Raw genomic sequence first — 16222 nt, forward strand, 5'->3', positions numbered from 1 at the left:
TTCATTGATAGTTCAATACAGCCTTATCCTCAAGTTCTTCGATCTTCTCAAGGCTCTGAGCGAAAACAGTGGCGTCAGACAGCAATTTCTTTGAAATTCCAAATAAATATTCATCAGGTGTTTCCCCCTCATTTACAAGTAACCCTGCAATTTGATTTACAGAGAGATTTGCAAGATCTATCGGGGTATTTATACCTTTGTCAACCAGTTTTCTTGCTGTATCTCTAGAACAGCTTGGAATCGACATCAAAGCCAGTAAATCAGTTCTCGCAGCAAAATTCAGTCTTTGACGGAATTTATTCAGAGCTCCAGCCAAAACAACCGAACCAGTTATCTCGCAGAACCTATTTATCTGTCCTGCGTACGTAGCTGCTTCCATTTGAAGCTTTTGTATCGATCCAAAATCAATTTGGAACATTTTCGAAATTTCTTTCATCGGAACTTCATTAATCAGCTCCTTAAGTATCACTGCTGCAAATATTCTGTCCAAATCACTGTCAATTGCAGGATTTATTCGTCCATTTCCTCCATAAATCTTTACTAAGTCCTGCATGTGTTCGATTTGGGCATCGTTCATTCCGGTTACGACTTTTATTACATGCCTGTGCTGCGAAAATATTCTTATCAAAATAGGAGAGTCATATGGAAGAGATTTCACCGAATTAGATACAGAAAGAGGGGAAATACAAAGAGATAATAAATGTATCTCATCGGAAATACAAAGATTTTCTTCGGTTTTCGAAATAATTTTTTTCAAAATTTTTCCTTCTTCAACAGAAAGAGAACTACCAGCTACAGCCATCCCAAACTTGGTGACCTTCATGTCATCATCTATCAATTCGTCCTCTTTCATTCTTTTGCCGATAATTTGACACAATTCATCGATTTTTGACATTCTTTCTTCATTTTTAATTCGAAATTCATCATTTTCTTCATTCATTACATCAATTCTGTCACTTTTATTGATGTCAGACAAAATTTCAGAATTTTGATTTCGATCTCCATTAAAATCCTTAGAATTAGAATCAATTTCAATGTCACCATTAAAACTTTCAATTTTAGCTTGATTTTCTTCTGTTTTTGAAGAATTATTTTCAATATTATTTTGAAAAACATTAAAATTTTCCTTATTTTCATGAGAATTTTCATCTCTTTCATCATTTATACCATTATTCCCATTCTCATTATCTATCATTGCCAAAAAATCCATATTATCCATTGAATCATCTCCATTTTTCTCTAAACTCTCATTTTCAACTTCATTTTTCCCATTTTCTGCATCAAATCTATCATTTAAACATTCGAAACTTTCATTTGAATGTTCATTTCTAATATCATTCTCTCCATTTCCAACAAGAACATTTTGATTTTCCAAATCATTTTTCTCATTTATATAACTAATCTTTCCATTCTTATCAAGAATTATTCCATTTTCATCAAGAGAATTTCCATTTTCATTTTGATTTTGGTCAAATTTAGACAGGAAATCCATTTCTTCTTTGTTTGAAGAAGCGAAAGTGAAACAGTTTTCGACAAATGTTCTCAAACCATTGTCTGGTCTCAGTAGTTTAATTGCTAGACACTGGAGAAAGAACTTATCAGTAGATTCTCCATCCAAAAGATGCGGAACAATATCAGGAATTTTATTTTTTGACAGATTCAAAATATCATTAATTTCACTTTGATTATTTGATTTCATGCAGATGAATGCTTCTCCAGGAAGACCACTTCTTCCAGCTCTTCCAACCATTTGTGTGTACTGACTTGCCGGCATCAGTTGTTTCTTTTTCTGGTTGTATCTATATATATTATGAATAATAACTCTTGCAACACCATGAATATTTACTCCTGCAGACAAAGTTGTTGTTGCAACTAAAACATTGATTGTTTTATTTCTCGCTGCTTCTTCAATGAGTTTTCTATCTTCCATCAACAATCCACCGTGATGAAACAAAACTCCTGATTTAATACAATTAGCAGTGTTTTCATCAATAATTCCACTGTTTGCTGCTAAATCTTTTATAAGTTTATTCCTTCTGTTTATCAGTTCTTCTGATGGTTGTTTCAATTTTGGTAAATTTATTTTATCATTGTACATGTATTTCGAAATCAAATTCGATATGTTTATTGTATCATTCCGTGTGTTTACGAATACAATAACTGAGGAATCAGGTTTCTTACTCAACAATGTCCTTATTAATGGCATTAAATGGTCTTTGTCATCATTCGAACTTTTTATTGTCAAAATTTTTTGAAGATTTCCTTCATTTGTTATTAAATTCAACGAACCATCCTGTTTCTTAATGATCTGCTTGATTGGTGTAGGTCTTGTTCTCCAAATAAATGTGTTTCCATCAATCCAATTCGCTAATTTTTGACAATCTGATTCATTAATTGTTGCTGTCAACGTAATCAACCTTGGTTTATCATTCATTAGTTTTGCTTTGAGTATCAATGCTTCTATAACTGATCCTCTCCCTTCTTCGCCTATCATATGCACTTCATCAATAATTATTAATTTAATTGAATGGGAATAACCGCCTTGGATGGCAGAATTTAATAAGGCATGGGCTTTTTCATATGTACAAATTGCGATGTTTCCTCTTCTGAAATCTGATCCACCGATATTTTGGTAGAAAGGGCGGACTTGGTATTCGAAGAACCTTTTCTCGTACTCTGTGTACTTCTCGTTCGCTAAGGCAACGAATGGCAATGTATAAATGACTTTTGAATTTTTATTTTCTTGAAGAACTTGAGCTACAGCTAAATCTGCTGCTACTGTCTTACCACCTGATGTAGGTACTAATAATACAGTGTTCTTGCCTTGTCTCCAGTTCTCGTCTTTGCATAATTCGATTTGCCAATCTCTGAGCTTTGTGATGGATGGCTGAGGAATACCGTTTAGATATGCATGTTGTAGGAAGGGTGGAATACCTAGTGAGGTCATTTCTTCATCTACTGTGTATTCTTTCGGCTTTTTTATCTTTGTTGCGAGTTTTTTGAGGAATTCGCGCTTTTTCTTTGTCATTCTACTTCTCTTTCTGGGTTTCTTCTTGACTGTAATCTCTACTCCTTTCTTCGGATTAAGCAAATCCTGAATCTCTGGCTCGCTTACTCCATTTTTACTCATTAATTCATCTCTGCTGGAAAATTGAATTGAAAATAATCATCGGGGAACTTGCTTTCTAAAATTTTTTACACTAAGATAACATTATTCTTTGGGAAAATCAAAGTATTCATAGTAAAATAATCAAAACTTTTACTTAAGCTATCAATATACCAAAGGATAAATTTATTATTTTTTATCTTTATTCTTAATCGATCAATAATATATTAGCGTCTATAAGAAAAGCAACGAAATTCGATATGTCATTCCAAATTCCATTTAACTATCAATTAACCCTGAATTGTGATTTAATTCTTGAAAATCTTGCCTTATAATAGGATGTTTTAAATTGATATTAGCTATATTGGTTGACAAGCAACATCATATCCACTCCAAATCCCTAGATCTACTAACTCTATCGCCAAATTTGATTGAAAATTTTAGGCGAAATCTGTCAACGTAAGAATTTTATTTTGATGAAATTGAATTCATTATTCGAATGCAGCCAAAATATTAATTCTGATTCAATTGTCATTTAAAAAATTGTCAAAAGCTAAGTTATTATTTTGAATGGGTTTACATTACAAATATTTGATAAAATTGTTATCAGTTCGTGAGATTAAAGAATACAAATTTCAAGGAGACTCAAATCTCCAAATTGTGGAGTGTAAATCTCACAAAAAACATCAAAAGACATCGTTAAGTTGAACATTATTCATTCAATCAAAACTATTATTTAAATTTAAGTGAAATTGTTTTTAAGAAAACGATGAGAGAAACGGTTAGCAGAATTGAGTTCACCCTAAATGTCTTCATCAGGAATCATTGTAAAGCCATTCCGAGGATACATTCCACCAGCAGATAAAATAAGCGAAGTTATCGCTCCACCATATGATGTCGTTACACGTGAAGAAGCCGCTAAAATGGGCAAGGAACGTCCAAATTGCGTAATTCACATTAATCGTCCTGAAATCGCCTTCCCAGGTGTTGACGCAACAGAGGACTGCGTATACCAGAAAGGTGCTGAAAACCTTCAGAAATGGATCAAAGATCAGCTTCTTGTTCGTGCTGACAAGCCAGGATTTTATGCTTATCGTGCAGAACTTGGCGGCCATTCTCAAACTGGCCTCTATGCACTTGTCTCTTGCGAGCAATACGAGAAAGGCCTCATCAAGAAACACGAACATACACGTAAGGCTCCAGAGGAGGATCGTACAAAGACCGTAAGGATCCAAAACGCCAACGTTGGCTCCGTTTTCCTCGCATATCGTGGAAATAACCACCCAGAACTTCGTGACTACGTCAAGAAGCTTACAGAGAGACCAGCTGACCGCGCCGCCCATCTTGATTTCGATAATACAGATCACGAGCTCTGGTTCGTTGACGATGCCGAGCAAGTCAAGAAGATTGAAGAATTATTCGCCCAAGTACCACATCTTTACATCGCTGATGGCCACCACCGCGCTGCATCCGCTTGCAATGTCTGGAAAGAGCACAAAGCGGCCGCTGGCGACAAATACACAGGAACAGAGCCATATTGCTACTTCATGGCCTGCATTTTCTCCGATGATGAGCTCTGCGTTATCGACTACAACCGTGTCATCAAGCAGAACAAGCTTTCTGAAGAAGAACTCTTCAAGAAATTGGAAGAACATGGATTCAAACTTACACAGATGACAGGCGAAGAGAAACCAAACACACCAGACTTCCTTCCAGCCCACCACGCACGTCCAACAGAGCACAAAGTCTTTTCTCTCTACATCCACAAGAAATGGTACAGAATGGAGTTTGTAGCTAAGGCCCTTTCAGAGTCTGCTGCCGACAACATCGATTCCAAGATCCTTACTGACTTCTGCCTTACACCAATCTTCGGAATTCACGATTTACGTAACGATCCTCGTATTAAGTTCATTGGAGGCACAAGAGGCCTTCATGCACTCGAGGAAGCAGTCAAGACAGATGATATGCTCGCTATCGCTGTTCCACCTGTCGAAATGTCTCAGCTCTTCGACGTTTCTGATGAAGGACAGATGATGCCACCAAAGTCAACGTGGTTTGTTCCAAAGCTTGCTGACGCCATGGTTATTCGCATGAATGAAGGCAATGAATAAAAAATATTACGTATTTTGAACTTATTATAATTTTTTATGTAATAAAATAGCCTGCAAGCGGCCAAATCGGCGTAGAATCATTTTACTTTCATATAAACTTCTCATTTATGCATTCCAAATAGAATTTTAACTTTAATATTAAAATAAAAATTAATGTAAATCTTCATCTGATATTAATAATGATAAATTTAAGATATACTGTTAACATTTGTACTGTTTTTCAATGAGATAGATCTGGAAAAAACAGTTTGGTGTAAAGATTATTGAGCAAAAACAAAACTCATTACAGTACAAATATATCGTAATGTTTTAACTTTATATGAAAATTTCATCAATCAAAAGCATTGGGCTTCCAAAAACGATTTCTTATGATTTGAAATATTCAAATTATCGCACAAAAAATCTTTATGAAATAGATATTTTACAAGAAATATATCAAATGGTGAATTTATTTTAAAATTACAAAAAACTAAAAATGAAGGGTATAAAAAAAGAAAACAAATTACACTTGATTATTCTGAGTAAGGATACTCTCACTTGGTACATTGTTATTTAAGAAGATGTTGTTGCAAGTAGCATCACTTTCATTGAGGAAAACTCCTTCAATAGTAGAATCAGACTGTTCGAAATCTTTCCTGAAAACATCCTCAGGATCGCCATCAATTGATTCACCAGCATTGTACAATGGATTATCTGTGATGACAGTGACAGAGCTGAGGAAGTCTGGGCTAAGTACTGCATTTTCTTCTTGCATTGATATCGTGATATCTTCAGAATCTTCGGTATCATCATCTTGCCTCTTTTTCCAAATAATAAATGCAATGATGGTAACAATGATAAGTAATGCTGCACAGCCAATAACAACAAAGATTCACCATGGTAATTTGCTCTTCTTCTCCTGTGGTTTAGGTGTTGCATCTCCAACCCTGGCATACAATACATTTGTTTCAACTTCAACAACTACATATGTTTCTCCTTGAAGAGTTACATATTGTACGTAAGACTTTGATAAGTAAAAGTTTGTTCCGTTATAAACTGTTGTCGGGAGATCTGTAGTGATAACAGTATTTGGAAGAGTTTGTGTTGTGTAGGTTCTTGATTCTGGTATTGGGTCGATTTTTGGAGGCTGTGTTCTTAATGGATAAACCATAGCTGAAATTGTGGCTGTTGCCTGCTTGCCCACTTGATCTTTAACTGTAGCTGTGAATACATGATTCTTTGCTTCATCTGCTACAAAAGTGAAGTTGAAAGTTTTATTCTCACCATCGGATGTGATTGTTTCAGTATGTGTTCCAAAATGATCATTGGAAATTGTGAGTGTAAGTTCGTCTCCGATATCTGTGTCTTGGATTGTTGCTGTGAGAATAATTGTTTGATTGTAAAGATAAGATTCTTTGTTTTTAACGAGTTCAACAGTTGGCTGTACATCTGGGATCGTGGAAAACTCGTATACCAGCAGAAGATTCATCTTCCATAAATTCTCGCTGTGAAACGTATTCGGTCATTTTTTTAAAAATTAATTTTTTGTTAGAGATAAGAGCTAAAACTCGGTAAACAACTTCTTTATGTCTAGAAAATTCTATCTTGCCTTTTATTTTTTTCTCGCTGTGAAACGTATTCGGTCATTTTTTTAAAAAATAATTTTTTGTTAGAGATAAGAGCTAAAACTTTGCAGACAACTCCCCCATGTCTAGCAAATTTAACATTCGTCTCCCATTTTTAGATATTTGGTTTAGAATGTTCGAAAATGCGTAATATGGTCATTAATATTAATTGAAAAGAACCTTGAATTAATTCAATCTGATCTCACAAAATATTTTAAATTACAAACTTTGTAGTTTGAATGGATAATTAGTGGTAAACTCAAATAACTAGTTTATTTTTGAATAAAAATTATTTGAATTCATTCAATTTTGTGAATTTTCCTTCAAAAATCAAGTTTAAATATCTTATTTGGCATATAATTATAAATACAATGAAACATATTCGAAATTGAAAAGAATGACTTTTTCTGTTCTTTCAATCATTCAATTTGAATTTTGCAATATTGGATTTCTCATTAAATAGTTATTAAAAACAACAAGCAATTTAACTTACATTCAAATTTATTTGTGTTCTATTCAATCTTCTCAAAACTTATAATTTTCGGCTATAGCATGATTATATGCTATATAATATAATAAACCTATAATAGTATCATTCTTTCAATTATTTGAAGAGAAAACCGAAAAAATCTATTTTCGGTCTATAACAATTTACTATCAAAATTTAATAGCGCAAAAACATTAACCAATTTGTTAAAACAATGTATGTAATGTTTGCAGCTATATTTTATCGAATATAAATTGTCATTCATATCTCATTCAAAATTCTTAATTTTCAATTTTTTTTGATTTGCCCAAATATTTATGGCACACAAACTTTTAAAACATGTAACATCATTAACCGAACAATGTTCACAATATATATTGGAAATATAAAGAGTATTTTAGAATCTCTGATCGTTTTTGAAACATTATTAAATTATTTGCCTTATTTCTGTGAATTTAGGATATAACTGTATAATTGTTAAGTATTATTTATTAATTTATGAATTCAATCATAATTAGTCATACGATTAAATACAGGCAATTTTTATCGAGTAGGTGACAAAAGTGCATACTCTTAAACAACCGTCGGATTTCCGGGTGAAATCGTGACACACTTTCGTCTTTCGTAGGCAGTGGTGGTTGTTACAAAAGGTAACTTCGAATGTAGCGTGAAATCTGCAAAAAAAATTCTGAAATTTGAATGGAGAACACAAAAATTGAATAGTTTACGTCAATAAAAAAGAGAAAAATTAAGCCAATGTGTCTCGAACCTAGGACTTAGAGCAGCAATCCCACTGTTTATCCCATTACACTACATGAATCTCTCACCTCAGCCAATGAGATCAACTATATGATAACTTTTTCCCCATTATATTCTTGTGGAAAAGTGACAAATAGCAACTTTGACCCTCTCTCAATTTTTATCTCAAATCATTTATATTTTTTATTTCAAAATTGAATTAATATGTCAAAAATTACTCTCATTCTTATCTAACGTGTTATTGCCATCTCCGTGGTCGTGAATGAAAAAACTAATTATGGTTAGTGTGATAATGAAGATTAATTGTCTCAGATGCAATAAATGGCAATGATTCAATTATTCTTACTAAAATATATCAATTACTCTCATGAAACATTATTGGTATTGAATAGCTACCTATTATTCTATAAATGGTTAAGATCTGTGAAATTTTGTCATTACATTTTGCTCACAATCCGAGTAAAAAAAATTTATGAATGCAATTTTTCATACTGTGGGTTATTTTAAATCTTTATCTTTGATAAAATGTATTGCTGTCTTGAATATTTATTTGAATGTTGTTCTGATTTGCTTAAAATGAGAAGAAATTCCAAATTTCTAATTTCATCTTTTTCACATAGATATTGTTCTGTAATTTCATTAGAAAAATGCAATATAATGGTAAGTGAAATGTACCATTTACGAATAATGCTTATCAGAAGTGAAGTAACAAAATCGTTGTTGAATCTTCTTTTTTAGTCAATATTGCATTGTTTTTAGTTTAACATTTCCTAAAATAGTTATATTAATTAGGTTTTGATATGTTTTTTTCCATATGTAACTTAGAGATTCTAATAAAATTAAATAAAAAAGTTATGTATATGAGGATAATCAACTTGAAAATCTAATGTAAAGGATTAATGAGTTGATTACTTCATGCTTTCATACGAGTTAAAGTAGTTATGAGCTTCAAAAAAAATCATTACATTCTTTTTTTCATTTGAATTCTAACGTTATAAATTATTCAATTTTAAAAACTATGCTGCTCTCATATAATACTATCATTATTCAAGCAAATTACTTCAAATCAAATAATCGCATCGTTAAATCTTTACAAAAATCAAAAGTGACAAAAATAAATAAAGTCAGATTATGCAGTCTAAAAATATGAACTAGGATTTGCAAACAGATTTGCATTAAATGTTTACAAGTATTCAATTTGTAAAAAATCCTCACAAAATCCATTATAATAATATATCATTATGAAATCTTCCGAAAGGCCTGAGTTATCGGTTGGTTACCGTGTGAACAAGTATGAAATAACCAAACATATTGGTAGAGGTGGCTATGGAGATATTTATAATGTTAGAGACCTGAATAAAAACGTTTATGCAATGAAAACAGAATATTTATCAGCAAAAAGAAAAGCACTTCTATCAGAGATGTATTTCCTTGAAAAATTGCAGGGATCGGATTTTTTTCCGAAACTAATCGAGAAAGGAAAAACAGAAAAATTTTATTATTGTATTATGGAACTCTTAGGTCCTTCATTATCAAAGATGAGAAGATGTTTACCAGATAGTCATTATAAAACTTATTCCGTTCTGCGTTTATCCTCAGAAATGCTTAAATGTATTCAAGAATTTCATAATTGCGGTTTTGTTCATCGTGACATAAAACCTTCGAACTTTCTAATACGAGCCAATCGCGATCATCCTATTTGTTTGATAGATTTTGGATTATCTGCATTCTTTATCAACCCAAAAACCGGAAAACATATAGATTTTGATCCAAATTGCGGTTATGTTGGTACATGTCGTTATGCCTCTTTGAACTCTCACTTAGGTTTTTCATTATCTCGTCGAGATGACCTTATGTCATGGTTTTACAGCGTTATTGAGCTTGCTGAAGGTCACGTTCCATGGCCAGGAAGTAAAGATATGGAATTATCCGAGAAATTGAAAACTTTAATGTCTGCGCAAGATTTATGTAAATCTCTGCCTCCAGAGTTCATAGAAATATACAAAACTATTCAGAGTCTTCAATTTGATGAGACTCCGCCTTATGATCATATTTTAATTATGATTGATAACGCAATCGACAGATTATGCCATCAGCCAAGGTATTTTGACTGGGAAAAATTGAGAGCAAAAGAAATTGCTAAAATTTCCGAAATTTCCCTTAAAATGAGGCCCCCAACTTGTCCTCACAGAATGTCGGGGTTTGAATCAATGCTCCTCTCGGAAGAAGAAGAGGATAAAAAAGTAGAATGTGAATATTGTGAAATTGTATAAAAACTGTTTGTATTTATTTTTATATTAATTCAATTTCTTTATATTTTTTCCTGCGATTAAGAATTCAATAGAAATACTGTTTGTGGTAATCTTACTATAACTACAAACATCTAAAATCTTAAAATTTAAGATAAATATTGAATTAGAAATTTTGATTTTATGACATTAAAACCATTTACTCTGTAAGTTTATTCGCAAAGGATATGTTCTATTACAGTGATTTGAATCGACTGTTTCATTTCGCCATTTCTTTCCATGATATGGAGATATCGTTAACCATATTGCATAAATCTGATAGGTGGGCCTCCATGAGTATATATTGATTGTATTTTGAAATTTTTAATCAAATTCAATATCAAAAAAAAATTTTTTTTTGTAAAAAAACAAATGATTGGATCAAACAACGCTGAAACTGGTGGTCTATGGACTTCCAGAAAACCTCAGTTCTGGCGTTCGTTAAGGTATTTATTAAAGAAAGATATAATCACAAAAGTTCGACATTTTCCTTCAATAATTGAGTTTTTAGGCGCTTGCACTTTAACATTACTTTTATTCCCTATTTATCACTATGCAAGATTTAAAGTACCAGAAAATCCAAATCCCGAAATGGAAGGACCTGCAAATATAAACTTAACTTTAGGTATCTTTTTATACGGAGTTGGAAAAGCAGTTCCACGTATTGTTTTATTACCAAACTGTTCTAATACACGATTTTTAAAGGCAATGGTCATTGACAGACTTGCAGAACAAATAAAAATCAATTCAACGATAGTTGACACTGTTGATGAGATGCGTAACTTCATATATCAAACAGACAGCAATGCCATTGGTTTACATTGGAAAAATGGAAATGCTTCAGATGCAATGAGAAATCCTCAGTTTACCATCTACGAACAAGTCACTTACGGACGTCCTGAAGAAGGTCTAATTCAAGTTATCGTAGATTACCTCACAATGATGCCATTTTCTCCAAAAATTTCTCATATTGACAGACAACCGTTTCCCACAAAGAAATCGTTTAATGAATTCGATATACAATTATTCTTTGCCTTCTTTGGCATTGTCCCCGTTATTCTAGCAACGATGCCAGTTATTCAAAGTATTATTGACGAAAAAGGAGAGAAAATTACAACTTTAATGTTCCTTATGGGCATGACGGAGCTCCAGTATTGGATAGTAAACTTCGTAATCATGATTGGATTCAGCTTAATCGCGTATCTCTTCTTCGCCTTGGAAATGTGTTACTGGTTCGGTATGAAAGGAACCGATTTTAGCCTTTTCATGGCCTTCACCTTCTTATTTATGGTCGCTCATACGTTCTTTATGTCATGTGTTATGGTTTGTATGCAGAAATCCGAACACGGACGTTCCCAAGCTATTGTATTTGCCGTGTTCGGTATTTTCTTCTGCTACGTCCACCAGTTTTACACACTACAACCAAATGCTTCCGATAAGGCCAAGCACGGTATGTCCATTTTCCCACTTTCTACGTACGAAGTCATGGTAATGAATTTTTACGACCACGTTAAGAGGGGTTACAATGGCTACCATTGGTCGGATTTCTATCAAGATTCACCTTACAAGATTTCATGGGGATTCATGTGGTTCGGAATTGACATAGTTGTTTACGGTATCATATTCCTTCTTTTGAACACCTTCTTACCAAGACATTTCGGAGTTCAGCCGATGCATATCCAAGATGTCTTCAAATTAAGCGCCTGGAAAGCATTATTCCATGGAAAAGGCCAGATAGACTATAACAAGGTCAAAAACGCAGACATCGCCATAAAAGTTGACCACTTACACAAAGTTTTTTCAGGAGCCACGCCCGTAACAGCCGTAAAAGATGTTTCCTTCCAAGTAAAGAAAGGCGAAGTGATTGTCATGATCGGGCCGAACGGTGCCGGCAAGAGCACGATCATAAACACCCTCAGTGCCGCAATAAAATGTTCTGGTGGCGAAATTTCACTTTTTGATGGTGATCCGACCAATCAATTCCAAGAGATCCACAACTATCTTGGTATTTGCTTCCAAGACAATGTCCTCATTGGTCTTTTATCTGTACGCGAGCATTTCGAGTTGTTTGGAGCTCTCCGCGGTATCCAAAAAGAAGATCTCGACTGCGCGATTGACTTTTTCGGAACAACTCTTCAAATGTCGCACCAAATGAGTACAAGAGCAAAAGATCTCAGTGGCGGACAAAAGAGAAAACTGTGTTTGGCACTTTCTCTTCTTGGAAATCCTCCAATTGTTGTCATGGATGAACCAACAGCTGGTGTTGATGTTCAAGCAAGACAATTGATTTGGCAGACAATCTCTGGTCTCAAGGATTCGACGTTGATCATCACAAGCCACGCATTGGAAGAAGCTGAAGCTGTGTCATCAAGATTGTTCATTGTCGCAGGGGGAGACATGCCATTCCAGGGGACATCGACAGAATTGAGGAAACAATTCAACTGCGGTTATATTTTGAGGGTCGAAAGAGAGGACGGAACGGTCGGTCCTGTCTTAGATATTGCTAAGAATATTATACCACAGAGCATAATGGCTGATGACAGGAAAGACACGGTTATTGTGCCTGTTGATAGAAAGGCGTCAATTCTGTTGGAAGAACTCGATAAAAGAAAGGATGAACTCGGAATTAAGTCATATAGTTTCAGTGTTGAACAGTTGGAAGATACGTTGATCAAAATGATACAACACGCTGAAGCAGAAATTAATATGAATCATTAATTTTTTTATTTTATATGTTTTAATATATATATATTAAATTCTTTTCTTTCAATCATTCAAATATGATTCTATCTTTTTACTTTTTCTTGATAAATTTGATCGTTTAATTATAGAATGATATACTGATTGGTTTCAACGTATATCGAACCCTCAAAAAATACTCTTGATGACAGAAAATTTTGAATGCACGTCTATTCAATCTAAGCGATCAATTTTGTCAGAAATTGTCCAAATTATTTGGTGGCAAATTTTCAAAACGTTTTTATCAATCTTGATACGATGTATCAATAATTTATCAATAAGTAATACTGATGACTGATAGCGTCTAGATTCATCTTATGACCCAATTATGCCAATATTAGCGATAGTTCTATATAAAATAAAAATTCCAGGGCCAATTAATGGAATCTTGAAAGGTAAAGGCTCGAAATAATACCGTTTTATTCATTGACGGCAATAATAATATTACATACTCTCAGACCAAAAAAAATGATTTATATTACATCAATTTAATTTTTAACAAAATATTATCATTGATCGTTAAATGTAATTACAAACAACAGAGTATAGCAATTTTGAAATGATCTTGAATCATTTTGGGCATTTTCAAAAACTTTTAGTTCCGAAAAAATTGAAAATAAATGGGAAATATGAATATAGAGTATTAATAGTTATTGTATTAGATTTCGTATTCATAGCACATGTGGTTTCTTGATCTAATGGCCGGTAAATAGCAAAAATTTTATATCCATTATGTAATACATTAACAGTCATTTACTAAAACATATTATTAAATTGACAATCGGTTTTACAAGAAGGTAAATGGATCTAACTCCCATTTCAATTATAATAAGAATTATGAAAAACTATCATTTTTAATAGAATAAAGGAAATAAATATATAATGCATTTGAAGTAAATAATGAAATATAATTAAGCAATTAACCAAAATTTCAAATTAAGTGATTACAGTTCTCACGATTTCCATTGGTTATTTCCTCTTGTTCGTTTGCAAACCGAAAATTTGTGATAAATTCGTCTAAACTGTAAATGTAATATCGATGATAAGAAAATAAACAAATTCAAGTTTTTGATAATTCATAATTTCAATGTTTATATGATATACTATCAAATTTTTATACAGAGGAGCTTTAACAATTTTTTTTTATAATTCAAGATTGACTTTTAAAAAAATTGACTTTAATTTGATAAATGAACAATTTTATGAATAACATGTGCTTTAGTCACTTGCACAACATCGTATAGTTACGATTTGTGGTCATTAAACGAATTCTTTTAGATAGTTTTCTCCTTCAAAAAAAAGTCAGGATATAAAAAAATTGACAAAATATTTAAAATAATATCATGCAAGATAAATGATTCTTATTTGATCTTTAAAGTATTTATGATTTCACTTTTAAAAAGTTATCACAAAAATGAGCTTTCAAATTCTGATGTAAATTCGGATTTTTATTTTTCAATATTGTTAATAATGTTATTATTTATTGAGTTATATGATTTCGATCCTTAAACTTAAATTTTCTGAAGAATATTTTTTGAGTGTCAATCGAAGCACGTTGACGTTCATTTAGAAAAATATTTATGATACACTGGTAGATCATGATTCATTTTTTAAGAATTAATATTTTTCGAAAACGCAGACAATTTACATTGAATCGTTTTTAAACATGATTATAATATACTATTTATTCTTATGATTTTATTTGACATGCCCGATTTCAGAAAATTCTTTACGATGATAAAAATATGATGAAATTATAATGCAGAATATAATATCTGATAGGCATTTATTAACAATTCAAATATTGAATGGTATTAAAATTGAAAGAGGTGAGATGTTGGCTGATCATAATTGAAAAATTTCATTTTTTGTCTTGTCATGTCTAAAAGAGTGATACATCGTTTCTCAAAAGAAGAAGATAGGAAAATACTCGAAGTAGTTTCCAAGTACGGGGATAATTTGCTCTTAGCAATGGATGAATTGGAAACAAAACTTAGTTCAAATCATTCAAGACGTTCAATCATCGAAAGATTCAAAGGATTCTTAAGTCAGAGCAGAGAAAAATGGACAGAAGACGAAGACAGAGTCATACTCGAATCATTCCAGCAGTTTGGCAATCGCTGGACTTTAATTGCAAAATTCCTTGCTAATAGATCTGGAGATCAAGTTAAGATTCGCTATAAGCAGATCTCAAAGAAGAAAATAGTGCCTGTTAGACCGCGTGGAAGACCAAGAATCCGCCCAAGAGAAATTGAAAGCTCAAATTCAAGCGACTCATGTTCGGAAAATAATGGACTTACTGATGCACTGTGGCACAATTTAATAACCGACTTTGGAGCAGCATTAGAAGAAGAATCTTACTTTTTATTTTAATTTTTATTTTTTGTATATTTATGAATAAATTCTATCGATTATATGGATTTTAGATATGTCATCAAAATTCTGATAAAGCGTTAGTGCGTTGTAAATTGAATTAATGCTCTTCCTTTCAATTTTGAAAAGCACGTTTAATTGATTGTACTGAAAGCAACTGTTAAATGATATTTTATCAATTAAAACAAAAATTCAATTAATAAAATTGAATATAACGAAATTGTATAGTTTACATATTTCATATTCCTCAGAAAAACTTGAATCTCAATTATTTTATTCTTTTAACGACTTTTTAAGAAATGAAGAATTTTCCAATATCGCTTATTTTTTAGTAGTCATTTTTGGAAATTTTTTTTGGTACTCTCAATTTAAATATGTACTGTGTGTCATTTTTTGTCTAAATCTATTCAAAAATCTTCACAAATATAAAATAGAATAATAGCAAAAAATTTAATGATAATGACATTCTAAGATATTTTTCCAGCTAAAATTTCTGATATATTAAGGGTTTCGTTTTGCTAAAATTGTCACTTTTATAGCATATTTGTTTTTGGATGTTTTGCGAAACCAAAAAAAAACTATGATATACAATGTGTGTGTAAAAAAATACTTTATTTACTAGTTAAAAAATCATTTGGTATTGATCAAGTTATTTTTTCTGGATAAGATATTATATGGATAATTGGATAGAAAATACAATTATATAATCTTGTACCTGGTTTAATTAAGCTAATTGTCATCAGAAACTTGTAATT

The 16222-nt window shown here is 32.2% G+C and overlaps 7 protein-coding genes across 7 annotated transcripts, besides 2 other annotated features; 4 read left to right on the forward strand and 3 right to left on the reverse strand.

The window, feature by feature from the left end:
• Nucleotide 1: 1 nt before the first annotated feature.
• On the reverse strand, nucleotides 2–3130 carry TVAGG3_0354350 (DNA polymerase theta-related family; the record flags this gene model as incomplete). Its single annotated transcript, XM_001322290.1, has 1 exon — nucleotides 2–3130. One exon carries the CDS (start codon nucleotides 3128–3130, stop codon nucleotides 2–4), a length of 3129 nt encoding a protein of 1042 aa, XP_001322325.1.
• Nucleotides 3131–3904: 774 nt separating this feature from the next.
• Nucleotides 3905–5315, forward strand: TVAGG3_0354360 (LMO2823 protein family; the record flags this gene model as incomplete). The annotated part of the gene is made up of 1 exon (XM_001322289.2): nucleotides 3913–5217. The coding sequence occupies one exon, from the start codon at nucleotides 3913–3915 to the stop codon at nucleotides 5215–5217; it is 1305 nt and encodes a 434-aa protein (XP_001322324.1).
• Nucleotides 5316–5719: 404 nt separating this feature from the next.
• Nucleotides 5720–5971, reverse strand: TVAGG3_0354380 (uncharacterized protein; the record flags this gene model as incomplete). The annotated part of the gene is made up of 1 exon (XM_001322288.1): nucleotides 5720–5971. The coding sequence occupies one exon, from the start codon at nucleotides 5969–5971 to the stop codon at nucleotides 5720–5722; it is 252 nt and encodes an 83-aa protein (XP_001322323.1).
• A 117-nt stretch (nucleotides 5972–6088) lies between these two features.
• On the reverse strand, nucleotides 6089–6685 carry TVAGG3_0354370 (immunoglobulins domain-containing protein; the record flags this gene model as incomplete). The annotated part of the gene is made up of 1 exon (XM_001322287.1): nucleotides 6089–6685. One exon carries the CDS (start codon nucleotides 6683–6685, stop codon nucleotides 6089–6091), a length of 597 nt encoding a protein of 198 aa, XP_001322322.1.
• Nucleotides 6686–6695: 10 nt separating this feature from the next.
• Nucleotides 6696–7469: a mobile genetic element.
• Nucleotides 7470–7856: 387 nt separating this feature from the next.
• Nucleotides 7857–7886: a mobile genetic element.
• A 1422-nt stretch (nucleotides 7887–9308) lies between these two features.
• TVAGG3_0354410 (peptidyl-serine phosphorylation) lies at nucleotides 9309–10340 on the forward strand (the record flags this gene model as incomplete). The annotated part of the gene is made up of 1 exon (XM_001322286.1): nucleotides 9309–10340. One exon carries the CDS (start codon nucleotides 9309–9311, stop codon nucleotides 10338–10340), a length of 1032 nt encoding a protein of 343 aa, XP_001322321.1.
• A 381-nt stretch (nucleotides 10341–10721) lies between these two features.
• TVAGG3_0354420 (ATPase activity, coupled to transmembrane movement of substances) lies at nucleotides 10722–13134 on the forward strand (the record flags this gene model as incomplete). Its single annotated transcript, XM_001322285.1, has 1 exon — nucleotides 10728–13073. The coding sequence occupies one exon, from the start codon at nucleotides 10728–10730 to the stop codon at nucleotides 13071–13073; it is 2346 nt and encodes a 781-aa protein (XP_001322320.1).
• Nucleotides 13135–14972: 1838 nt separating this feature from the next.
• Nucleotides 14973–15467, forward strand: TVAGG3_0354430 (RNA polymerase II transcription regulator recruiting protein; the record flags this gene model as incomplete). The annotated part of the gene is made up of 1 exon (XM_001322284.1): nucleotides 14973–15467. The coding sequence occupies one exon, from the start codon at nucleotides 14973–14975 to the stop codon at nucleotides 15465–15467; it is 495 nt and encodes a 164-aa protein (XP_001322319.1).
• Nucleotides 15468–16222: the final 755 nt, after the last annotated feature.

Source organism: Trichomonas vaginalis, chromosome V (genome assembly GCF_026262505.1).
Source record: "Trichomonas vaginalis G3 chromosome V, whole genome shotgun sequence".
Taxonomy (NCBI): Eukaryota; Parabasalia; order Trichomonadida; family Trichomonadidae; genus Trichomonas; species Trichomonas vaginalis.